The sequence below is a fragment of the Giraffa tippelskirchi genome, chromosome 1, assembly GCF_054371585.1.
Source record: "Giraffa tippelskirchi isolate mGirTip1 chromosome 1, T2T-mGirTip1v1.2.pri, whole genome shotgun sequence".
Classification (NCBI taxonomy): domain Eukaryota; kingdom Metazoa; phylum Chordata; class Mammalia; order Artiodactyla; family Giraffidae; genus Giraffa; species Giraffa tippelskirchi.
The window spans coordinates 55,026,436-55,038,945 of record NC_137275.1 but is presented as its reverse complement, the minus strand read 5'-3'; the positions used below and the strand labels follow the sequence as shown (position 1 = coordinate 55,038,945).

At 44.6% G+C, this 12,510-nt stretch overlaps 1 protein-coding gene across 47 annotated transcripts in view; it reads left to right on the top strand.

Annotated features, from left to right (window-relative positions):
• The window catches only part of TBC1D1 (TBC1 domain family member 1), a 226,326-nt gene that overhangs the window by 130,864 nt on the left and 82,952 nt on the right, over positions 1 to 12,510 (top strand). For 14 of the 47 annotated variants that reach the window (XR_014082781.1, XR_014082786.1, XR_014082790.1 and 11 more), the window contains 3 exons: positions 508 to 594; positions 2,894 to 3,174; positions 7,441 to 7,580. Coding sequence is in view for 22 of the 47 variants with exons in the window: in XM_081592993.1 (XP_081449119.1) it covers positions 508 to 594; positions 2,894 to 3,174; positions 7,441 to 7,580 (508 nt within the window). In the remaining 25 variants the exon portion in view is untranslated. Of the gene's footprint in view, positions 1 to 507; positions 595 to 2,893; positions 3,175 to 5,107; positions 5,270 to 6,336; positions 6,457 to 7,440; positions 7,581 to 12,510 lie in introns of those variants that run through there. The other 33 variants (XR_014082757.1, XR_014082775.1, XR_014082778.1 and 30 more) reach the window with 5 other exon arrangements.

Here is a 12,510-nt window from a genome sequence, read left to right as displayed (position 1 = left end):
ATATCTGAGGTTATTGATATTTCTCCCGGCAATCTTGATTCCAGCTTGTGTTTCTTCCAGCCCAGCGTTTCTCATAATGTACTCTGCATAGAAGTTAAATAAGCAGGGTGACAATATGCAGCCTTGACATACTCCTTTTCCTATTTGGAACCAGTCTGTTGTTCCATCTCCAGTTCTAACTGTTGCTTCCTGACTTGCATACAGGTTTCTCAAGAGACAGGTCAGATGGTCTGGTATTCCCATCTCTTTCAGAATTTTCCACAGTTTATTGTGATCCACACAGTCAAAGGCTTTGGTGTAGTCAATAAAGCAGAAATAGATGTTCTTCTGGAGCTCTCTTGCTTTTTAGTTTAAAAAAAAAATGTTGATTGTCTTAATGCACATATGTGCTCAGCAGCATTTCTCAGATGCACTTTTCCTTGGCTTATTAAATAGACCAGATTGCTTCTAGCAAATGTCTTTGCAGAAGCCTCAGGAGTCGTAACTTCATGGCTTTTCTTTCCATAGGGTAATAAAGCCAGAGGCCTCCAGGAACATTCAGCCAGTTTGGATCTGGACAGCTCCGTGTCTAGCATGTTCAGTAACACCAGCAAAGTAAGCACGTTTCTTCTTATATGCACCCTGAAGAAACCAACAAATGGGTATTGCTCGTCTCCTATACACAGGGCCTATCAGAAGGAACCAAGGAAGCCTCATAGCTGCCATCATGAAACGTTTGGTGCTTCCAGACTTCATGATACAGGTGGAGGGCTGGTCTTGCAGTTCTGGTCTGGCAGACAAGTTGTGCTTGGCAAAGCAAAGGGCTCTTCCATAGCGAAGAGCTAAATGCACAATTTCAGGCCACTGAGATCTAGTTAATCACAAGCCAGTCAGTGGATTTTTCTTTAGTAGGTTTTCCAATGAAATCTAAATTAAATATTAAAAATAATTTAAATTGGGAAAACCTCAAACATGAGTTTGTGAATTCTGAGAAGTATGCAGCTTAAATTCTTGTGTCCTTTAACTGACTCTGTGATTATAATTAAGCATCGTGGTTTTTATAAATAAGCCTCACCCTTCCATGTCTGCCACGAAGCACAGCTTTGTGATGAGAAGCAAGCCAACAGTTCTTTTTGGTAACAAACCTGTGTCTATGATGTCATTGTTTTCATTTTTTGCCTTCTAAACACACAAACATATTTAAGCCCGGTTAGCTCACCTTTTTAACCACCAGCAAAGTGGATTTAGGGTTTTATGCTGGGGAGGGCAGAGTGCCCTGGAATGGGAAGAGGAGGAGTTGTTGTGGAGGCCAGCCCCTTACCACAGGAATCAACGTTGCTCTGAGCTCCGCTTTGGGCATGTGGCTTTCCAAGTTTTTAGACCATAACAACATTGTGAAATGGTTCACAAACACACATACATACATGCTCACACGTAAGATAAAATTTTATAAAACAATATTTACTGTAAACGGTGTATGATACATACTGGTATTTTCTGTTGTTTTAAAAAGTTATGGCAGACTGCTAAATTGATATCACTATGTTCTTTGACCATCCATTGGCCCTTTCAGGTGTAAGACGAATCTAACGGTTAGTTCTTTCACATAATTTGGAGGGGTGTTAATGAGAATTGAGGTGAATAGGTTTTCATGGTGGATTGTCCTAGACACATTTTTAAACCTTTAAAGAATCTTTGTAACTGTAGAGTCCTAAGAGTGAAAAATTTACATTGTATTTAGAATGATTAACATTTCATAAGGTATTGGAAATTAAGCTTTTTAAATCTAATTCCTGTAACATTAAGTGCTTTTAACCTCTCTCCTTAAAAAACGTAAATTTAATTTTTTTAAATTAAAATCCTTAATGCCTGTTATCTAAGAGGCATTTACTCACAGGTCAGATGGACAGATGGAATTTAGATTTTCCAGTCCACCATTTGATGCATTCGCTCTTTTCATGTTGACTTATTCATCCCTTCTAGCAATTTCAGTAGGGACAAGCTGGTATACTTCCTATTTTGTACTTTTTGATTTGAGAAAAATACATCCCCCCCCCCCCCGCCATTACCCCCTCAGCCATATCCTGGGCATGCAGTACTACATGTGAGTGGTGATAGTTCATTCCTTTGAAAAAGTATGCATCTTGAGAGCCTATGATATTAAAATATTGTTGTGAGTCCTAACAAATGGTTGAGGACTCACTTAGGAAATTCATGGAGCGCCTAATAAAATAATAACTTATATTACATAACATTTTACAGTGGACAAGTACTTTTGGCTGTATTATCTTGCTTAATCCTGAAACCCAGTGAGATAAATTTTCACTGTACCCTTTCACAGATGAGGAAATTGCAGTGCAGGAAGAAGTGAAGTGATTTTCCCTGAATCATGTCAATAAGTGCCTAGAGAGATATTTTCCATATCTAAGAATAATGTAGGATGTAATTTTTAACACTCAAGATTACCCAGTTAAATCCAAACATTAGCTCAAATTCAGAGAGCCTTAAAATGTGGGTATCACATGTATGAACACCCTTAGCCAAGATAAAGATTTGTTTAAACAGTGCAGACAGGTTACACAGCACTCACTAGACTTGTTATAGGCAGTAGGGAAGAGTTTTGTTTTCTGCAAAGAGAACTATTTTGGCTTTGCTTAGGGAAGTTACTTGTTATAATTTGTGTTCTTCACACTTGCGCTTGGGCAGTTTCCTGTTTGTCCTGCACACTAGCATTTTGTCTCCGCCGAGGAGGCACTTAATGGGCCTTTATTGTCTTTTTTGGTAGATTCTGGATGGCATTATGACCAGAAGATGTGCTTACATATTGAAATGTTTTCCTGCCACTGGAATCAGAGATTTGTAAATGCCACCAGTGCCCTGTGATATGTCTGATCTGCTGTCTGTTTGCTACCAGGAGCCGTCTGGCTGTGAAAAGGAGGCCTTGCCCATCTCCGAGAGCTGCTTCAGGCTCCTCGGCTCCTCGGACGACCTGTCTAGCGACTCGGACAGCCAACCCACGGAAGAGCCAGCCCTGCTCTCACCCAAGCAGGGCTTCCGAAGGCGCGCCAACACCCTGAGTCACGTCCCCGTGGAATGCCAGGAGCCTCCACAGCTGGTGCGAGGGTCTCCAGGGGTCTCGCAAAGGAAACTTGTGAGGTATCACTCAGTGAGCACAGAGACGCCTCATGAACGAAAGTAAGATTTGTTGAAAATGTTGATTTGTTGTATGAATAGCTGGGGCATATGTTACTGCCAGGTATGTGCATCCCAGGCATGTCTGTTGGGTGAAAAAGAAACTTGAGTCTGGTTTCACTCTTGGCTTAAAAAGAGAAAAATCAGTGACGTGTCCCTCTCACCTTCCTCCCTTGGGAGAGATGTAGTTGTAAGAGATACTCGTGACTTGTCCAAGTGCAGGGACTGTAAGGAAGCAGGTAAGATGAGCAGAAATGGCCCTTGAGTTGCATAGTGGTCTGAGAGGCAGCCCTGACCGGGAACTCTGCCACTGGCCTAGAGGAGAGCAGCGAGCAGGTGGGCAGGAGAGTGCTTGTTTGAAGGTGGGGGCCTGGGCCACAGTGATGTGGGGATTCTGTCCCTGCTTGGTCCCTAACAGGCAGAGTTACTTCACTTCACTGCAGGACATGATTGGAATAGACAGTCTCTAAAATCGCCTCCAATGTGAGAATTCTGGATTCTTCCAGTAACACTTACTGAGTTTAATACATTGGGCTGTAGCGAGCAGTTGGAATGTCCTGCTTCTAGAGCTGGGTCAGCAGTACAGCAGCAGAAGTTCCACTTCCTTCACGGGTCCCATGGCAGTTAATTTGACCAGTGTCAGAGATCATGGATGGACATGGGTGTCTGTAAAAATGACTTCAAAAATCTGAAACTTGTCACCTTGTAAATATGAAATAGGCCACACCTGTGTACAGCTGCTGCCTCCCTCCGGCCAGTGACCACAGAAACCAGGACTTGTCATGTCCACACGGGGTGGGGAGGAGCTCTGATACGTTGCTGGTGAAGGACATGTGCTAGCAATCTCAGACGAGGCTATAGAGTCATTCAGCTTTGTTTTCAGTTGGCTATTGAAAATAGTTAAGTGGTTCTTCGGACTTTGGCTGGATAACTGTGATCTCAAAGCATGACCTGCTTCAGAAGCTAATACTCAATTCTGTGATGGTCTAGAGATGAATGTGCTATGTGATTAGTTGTGTTTAACTCTTTGCGACCCCATAGACTGTACCCCACCAGGCTTCTCTGTCCATGGAATTTTCCAGACAAGAATACTGGAGTGGGTTGCCATTTTCTCCTCCAGGGGATCTTCCCAACCCAGGGATTGAACCTGCATCTCCTTTGTCTCCTGCACTGCAGGCGGATTCTTTACCCATGGAGCCACAACAAGCATAGTTTGAGGCTTTATGGGTTCTCATCATGTGTCTTAAAACCCTGTGCACACACTTCTTTTATTCTGCCTCTCCACTGCACTCCCATCCCTCTTTTTCTGGCATTTCAGCGATGATGGAAACCTTCCTGTCTGGAGATTCCTAGTCCTCTTCCTAAAGCCTGCTGTTTCACACAAGCCAGAGGTGGCAGGAAATTAGAATCCCTGGCCATCCATTTCCCTTCTCCCCCAAGAACGCAGCTTCCTGTAGGGTCGTGTTTGATGTGGATGGTGAGGGAATGTGGGACTGTCCTTCCCATCTCCCTGCAGCATGTCTCTTCTGCTCTGCGTGACCCCTCATGACCTCTCTGCTCACTTATGCACAGGAAATGAGACTTTGAAAGTCAAGGCAGCTTATTGTTCATTTTGAAGAGAGATGTATTTCTAAAACTCTGGATTTTGTTTTGCTTGCCTTTGCTTTTAATTAAGTTTTTTTCCCTGTCAGATCCTAAGAAGGGAGTGGAGGAAATGGATGTCTTGGGGTCATTCCAAGTGTGGGAAGTGATCAGGCGGGACCTTTCATGGCGCCCTCTTGACTGAGCTGCTTTACCAGTGGGGATGAAGGTGCTGAAGAGGAGAGCACCCACTAACTGTGACAGTTCCTGTGTTCTTCATGTGTCCTCTGCATTTCTAGCGTGGTTCCTTCCCCCTCCCTCTAACTCCCCTGCCTTCTCTCTACTTGCTGTTTAGTGGGAATTGTCCACCCGTTGGCGAGTCTCAAAGTCCCTCAGGTCAGTCTTCAGCTCCTGCTCCTCCACCTCGTCTTAACCCCTCCGCCTCCTCGCCTAATTTTTTTAAGTACCTCAAACATAACCCGAGTGGAGAACAGAGTGGGAATGCCGTGCCAAAGAGGTGAGCCGCCCGCATGGCAAGTCAGTGTCGTTGGTCTTCCCAGGATGGTCACGCAGAGAGGGTGTGCTGCATGTCCACACAGGACCCCGGGGCCACCGCGCGCGCGCGCATGTGTGTGTGTGTGTGTGCTTGTTTGGTTGTGCTTTTCTTATGTTCAGTCTATCATTTGAATCCATTTAATTTTACCATTGATTAATTCCCTCAAAATTATTATGAAAACAATCTTGAGGGCAAGGTGTGATATTTCTTTTCACATTCCCCTGCTCTGGTATGCGCGCGCACACACACACACACACACACACACACACACACACACACACACACACACACACACACACACACACACACACACACACACACACACAGAGTTAAACGGCAATGTGGTTGATGATATAAGTTGCAATTTGTGCCGTTCACACACACACACACACACACACACAGTTAAACGGCAGTGTGGTTGATGATATAAGTTGCAATTTGTGCTGTTTCAGAAACTTCCTCATTCACACACACACACACACACACCCACCCACCCACCCACCCACCCACACAGACACAGAGTTAAATGGCAATGTGGTTGATGATATAAGTTGCAATTTGTGCTGTTTCAGAAACTTCCTCATTAACTTAGAAAAAAATATTTTTTCTACTTTGAAAAGAAAGAATCATTTTGGATGATGGACTGAATTTTATTGCTGTGGTTTTGTTTTTATTTGGTCAGAATGCTTAAAATGAGATCTATCCTCTTAACGAATTTTTTATGTATTCACATATTACTAACTAAGGGCACAGTGTTGCACAGCAGATCTTTAGAATTTATTCATCTTGTGTAACTGAACGGACTGATGTTTGTTAATTAGTTCATTGATTCCTTTCATTTAAAATAGTAGAATTTTATTTGACTGAAAATGAAAGTTAAATCTTATTTGTAAACTGTTTTTGACTTCTTACTTGCTTTAATTTTCTTATCATTAGATGTATAAAATGTGTCTTCTGTTTTGAAGGTTTTGTTTTACAGTTTGTGTGTTTGTGTTTATCCTAAACTCTTTTTTCAACCATACTCTCAGCATCTCCTACCGTAATGCCCTGCGGAAAAAACTTCATTCCTCTTCCTCTGTGCCAAATTTTCTAAAATTTCTGGCTCCTGTAGATGAAAATAACACCTCTGACTTTATGAACACTCAAAGGTAGGGTTCAATTTAGATACATCAAGTCTGGGTGTATATGTTGCTTGTTAGACACACAGGGATTTTTCAGCTGTTCTTTTGCCATTTCCAAAACCATTTTCACTAGATCTATTATATCTTCTTTCTTATACTTTTTTCTACTGAATGGGATTTAAAAAATATGGAGTCAACTTGTTACCCAATTTTGACTAGAATTAGTTTATTTATATTTTGTTATTTTCAGCAAATTAGAGAAAGTCTTAACCATTTCTCTAAGTGATAAAAGTATTTCTGGATAAGCATATATGGCTGCCAGTAAATCAGTCAGGATGTTTGATATGTAAGTTCAGATGATTGTTCAGTTGTGGGTATATATTCAGATGCAGCCTACAAAGGTTTCCCAAGTTGTCCTATGAATAGGAAAAAACTTAATGATTGCTATTTATGTTTATTGAAAAATATACTTTGTTTTGTAGTTTAAAACATATGGGTATTAAAAGTCATCATTAGCAAGTAACTGCATCATTATTGCCCTTGCTGGTTCTGTGTAATTTATTTATTTTTGGGGGTGATGCTTGGAGACATAGGGCTATGCTAAGGAGACCTCCTCACACGCAGGCTAGGGGAGGTTGTGACCCTGGTGATGGCACCCCCACCCCCCCACCCCACCCCCGCCTTTAGGCCATTTCTCTTTTCTAAAGTGGCATCAAGAGAGGCCCAATTGGAAGCTAAGACCAATGGAGTAGAGTTCGTAATACCTTTTACAATAAAAATAAATTAAGGACATATAGCCATAGTCTACCATAAAGAGCACTCTTTCAGAAAGCAGTTCTGCAGGACTGCTGCCCCACCACCAGCTTGATTGACACCTGTGATTATCTAGTTATATTTGCTTGTACAGAGATAATTTATAATTTAGTGTTTGGTTAAAAAAGACAAAAAGTCAAGCTAAAATACCTGCTTGTATCTCCCCACCAGTCATAAATCAACTATCTTCAATTTTAGGGACTTCGAGTCCAAAGCCGACCACATCAGTGATGCCAGTGGGACCCCTGTGAAGACACGGAGACACTCATGGAGGCAGCAGATCTTTCTCCGGGTGGCCACCCCCCAGAAGGCCTGCGATTCCCCCAAAAGATACGAAGGTGAGGCCCACCCCCCCATGTGAGCCTGGATTCCGGCTTGAGTTTCATGTTTGGTGGAAGAAGAGGTGAAATGAGATTTCAAGTCAAAATCATCCTCCGATTTTAAAGTTCTCAGGTTAGGAAACTCAAATGGTAATGCCTGTCTCTGTTTTCAGAGGATCCCCCATTCCAGGAAGCCTGTAATAGCATTCAGCAGCTTACAACACCTTGTGTTACAAACAGTGCTTCTGCTGAGCCTTTGTGACTACCCCTGCCCCCCACCCCGCCACGGGAATGTTGGGCACTCAGCTCCCACATCCTTCCTTCCCTTCCCAATACATTCCCAGGCTTGTCTGTTTTCTCCTTCTGCAATCAAGGTGTCAGTTTACACCCTGCCTTAGCACGGTGGGTTTTTGAGGTACCCCCACCCCACTGGTCACACTTGTGATGCTTTGTGCCTTGTTGATTGCTGTCCATCAGTCTGGTGTCATGGGAGGACTCTTTCTCGTCATCTTTGCGCCTTCCAAAGAAATGCATGCAGACCTCGGAGATGCAATAAGAAGAATATCTCAGTAAAGCGAATCACATGAATTTTTTGATTTCTCAGTGCACATAAAAGTAATGTTTACACTGCAGTATAGTGTAGATGTTACAGTGCAGTCTTTTAAGTGTGCAATAGCTTTATGTTTAAAAAAGACATACATACCTTAGCTAAAAAACCTTGATTGCTAAAAATGCCAACCATCATCTGATAATTCAAGATTGCCACAAACATTCAATTTCTAAAAAATGCAGTATCTGTGAAGGACAGTAAAGCTAATAGGCACAGTAAAACAAGGTATACCTGTATGCATGCGCATGCTAAGTCACTTCAGTTGTGTCCGACTCTTTGCAACCCTATGGACCATAGCCTGTCAGGCTCCTTTGTCCATGGGATTTTCCAGGCAAGAATACTGGAGTGGGTTGCCATACACTCCTCCAGGGGATCTTCCTGACCCAGGAATCCAACCTGCGTCTCTTAATCTCCTGCGTTAGGAGGCGGGTTCTTTTCCACTCGCACCACCTGGAAAGCCTGTATAGAATGTGCTAAAGTTTATTTTTAGGCGTTTGCATGTTGAGTTATAATGTAAAAGAGGAGTTTAAATGAAGTTCCACTGACTAAAATTAAGATTTTTCTTTGCCCAGTGAGGTCATAAACTTTCAACAGTAGATATTTGCTTTCTTTAATATTCCTAATCAGAAAGTGTTAACAAAAGCACAGCGAAACAGTAGCTCTCCAAAGATTTACTTGAATTCCTCAGATTGCAAGATTGCCTGTAGTGTAGACTCATGCTTGTCCCTTGACACACTTCTTTTTGTCTCTTAGGATACAGCCAAGGCTAATCCGAGGGTTTTCAGACTAGGTTCCATGTAGCTGTCTTGGGGAGGAGGTGTTACTGTTGGAGGAACCCTTTCTCCCTGGTCCCTCCCCCCTCACTGTTGTTCCTCATCTCTTCCTCCCCACCACGTTCCCCAGAGTTCTTAATGTTAATTTGGATCTGAATCTTCTGCCAGATTAACCAAGAACCTGGTTTGGGCTCAGCTAGCTTTGTGATGTGAAACATGTAACTTCATTTGTACTTAGTTCTTTGATTATAAAATGGTTACAGTAGTGTTGGCTCTTCCTATCTCATGGAATTACATTAAATTATAAATGTGAAAGTACTTTGAAAGCCTAAAGGCATGTCAAATGTAAAGTGGTAGCATTTTTGTTACCATTATTGAGTTTGGAGCACTGATGTGTTTAGGTTCCTATACTGATATTTGCTGGCAGGAGCAGTATAAGGGAACACTGGATTTATTAGTTCAGTGTGATTAAAAAATTTTTTTAGTAAATTGAGTTTATTTCAATCTATCATTTTAGAAAGTTTTAAAGATTTTATTTTCATGTCGTAGATTGCCTACTAATGTTCAACAGCCAGATTGTGTAACCTAGTTCTCTCCTTTTTAAAAAATTCTTTTGTTAAGATTCTAAGGCAGAGGGGTCTGCTGGGGTAGGTGGCCATAGAAGGGCGGTGGCCATTTGACCAGGCTGATAAAAGGCACAGCTCCTGGTTGGAGCTCTGGCCTCTGAGGAAATCTGGTGTGCTCAGGCCCCACCCTGGTGCCACTCTTCTCCGGTGTCAGGAATAACCCGAGTTTCTGGACAGGACGGACACTCCTATCTCCCAGTCGGTGTCTGGGGGGACCTGAGTCAGAAGGTTAGTCAGTGCTGGTGACCACTCGGTCCTCTGGAGAACCCCAAGGTAAGCTGGGCGAGGAGACTGCTCTGTGGGCAGCACGAGAGCCTGTGACCCCGTGTCACCCCAGCATGGAAAGGGGTGGGAGGAGCACCACTGTCTGTGTCTGAATTCCCTCTTTGAAAGTTAAGCAGGAAACTTTTAAATCAGTTTAGTCTGGGAATATGGTAAGAAATGGATATTTAACTCCACGTTGTATTCTTACGACGGTCATTGCAGGAGACAGTGTTTGTTGGTGACTTCTGGACACTCTGAAACAGCTGGACAGAAGCATGCAGGGGATGAGATGGGGTATGTGGTTATTGCCCCAGAGGTCAGAGCACTGGGCAGATCCGTCCAATACCCTGCACATCGGGCAGCATGGTCTCCAGGGAACTGGGAACCGAGCGCTTGGTGTGTCCATCTCCCCTTCTGGAAATGGTGCTCAAAGTAGCACCCCAGTGTCTGCCTGCCAGGCCCCCAGGGTCATCTCCTTGTTTGTAGGAAAGTACAGAGGTGGCCTCTTCGACATGGTCAGAATGGTCATGAGGATGCACTTAGGGGGAGAATTTAGGGAGAGAACTGAGAGCTTACTCAGGGTAGCTGCCTGTGAAAGCAGGAGCAGCGTGCCTGTGTCCAGGTCCCAGCTTGTACCCTCAGGGCCATGATCTGGGACAAGCTATTTAATTTCTCAGCTTCGATACTGTATTCATTACGCCTCTTGCCACACTGATTAAAATAAGGGAGTGTGATGTTTTCACTGACAATGTAAAAAGTGTTCAGAATTCATAATGTTAGAAAAAATCAGTGGTGCAAATGTGTCTGGTATAGTCACCACTGCCGTGTGGAAGTCACTCTGGTGCTCCCACTGGAAGCTGCTCTGGCCTCGGCCCCTCCACTGGGGGGCGCTGTGGAGCTGCTCACCCACATCTTCCTGCTGCTGGAGCTCTGGGGGAGCTCTGGGCAGAGCAGTCAGGGTTTTGATTGCGACCATGGTGAGCTGGTGGCCAAGCCTTCTGGCCAGGCTGCTGTGAACAGGTCGCCCTGCTGCAGAGGGCTCTTCCTTCGTTTGGGGGAGTGGAAGGTGGGGGCAGAGGGGAGAGGAAGGGACCAGAGGGAAGGAGACCCAGGAGGGGACCCTGAGCTCTGATTTGTGATCCAAACAACAGAATAACAATAACACCAGACATGGAGTTCCGCTGTCTGACACAGGGCCCCTGTGTGGCGGTGGCTGTAGTATGTGGGGACTGGTGGAGCTCGAAGTGTGTATGATGCCTTTAGTGTATTCAGATGTGTAACGTGTACTGACAGTGCCTTTAAACACTCAGCGCAGTGGCCAGGAGTGTGTTATGGGCCATGGACGACTGTGTGAAGCAGCCTGGCCCACTCTAGAGTAGTTCTCAGCTTTCAAATGAGCTTCCTTAGATGGAGCCACATCCTGTCTCCCTGTGGTTCGATCCCTCATTCCTCCTGGTCTCTGAGCCACACAGAATGCACTTGCTTGCACTTCCTGTTCTTCAGATAACAGAGGGTCATGGGGGTGCTGCTTCCTCTGAAACTCTTCTCCAGGCTGACTGCCCTCAGTCCTTCACCCCGGCACAGTGTTACTGCCGAGTCCCCTCTAGTCAGAGTCCTGTCCCTGAGCATAGTCGGTCCCCGAGGGACCCGGGACCCAGAACCCAGCTCCGCGTCCCTCCGTCTCCCGCCCATGCAGTGTATTCCTGTCTAGGTATACAGGGTCACTTTCATAACCTCTCTCTGCTTTAGGTGATGAACTCACATTCTTGGCTCTTACTATATCTTGTCCTCTGGTGTGAACTGTTATTTCAAAACTGGACTGATTCCTAGCTGGTCTTGAAGGAGAAAGTTTTCTAAGAACGTGTTTATCTAGCTCATACCTGTGAAGTGTTACAGCATCATCCAGTCCTTCGGGGGTGGTCTTGAAGCTCGTTCTGGTGACCAGTACTTTGTGGCAAGCTGTGTAAAGTTAACGAGGCTTGCCCTCTGTGTCTCTCCGTGATGGAAAAGTACGAGCACCACAGGCTCTGCCCTCTACTCCTACTCCGCAGTCCTCACTGATTCTTCAGGGCCCAGACTGCATCGCTGCTGTTGGCTTTCCCACTGTCTCCTGCAGGAAGGTGTCCCAGGGACCCTGATGCTGCACTGGGTGAAGGTCACGGCACAATGTCCTCCTGGCCTCTCTGAGAGAGGCTTCTGCTTGGAACCCTCGTGCTCGCCATGTGGGCTCCCTCCTGAGGCCTCTGCTTGGGCTGTTTCCTCTGCCTGGAATGCTTCTCCCCGCCCCCCTCAAAGCCCCACAACTAACCCCCCGCCTGCTTCAGATTATTGCTGAGTGTCATCTTTTCACTGAGGCTGCACCAGCCACTCTACTTCAAGTTGCACCCCCATCCCTTCAGATATTCCTCGTCTCCTTATCGTGATTTTTTCCATAGCATTTCTCTCTTTGAAACATACTCTGGTTATTTGCTTATGCATTATCTTTATCATCAGGTTCCTCCAGCCCCCAGGCTCCATGACTTCTAAGGGAAGACAAGTAGCTTGCTCAGATTGTTACAAACATAATACTTGGTCCTTAGTGATTTCTCAACTATATCCTTCTTCCTGCTTATGTCCTTTTTGCTCTTACAGAATTAAGAAATGCTGCCTGAGTTTTTAAATTATATGGTAGGAAC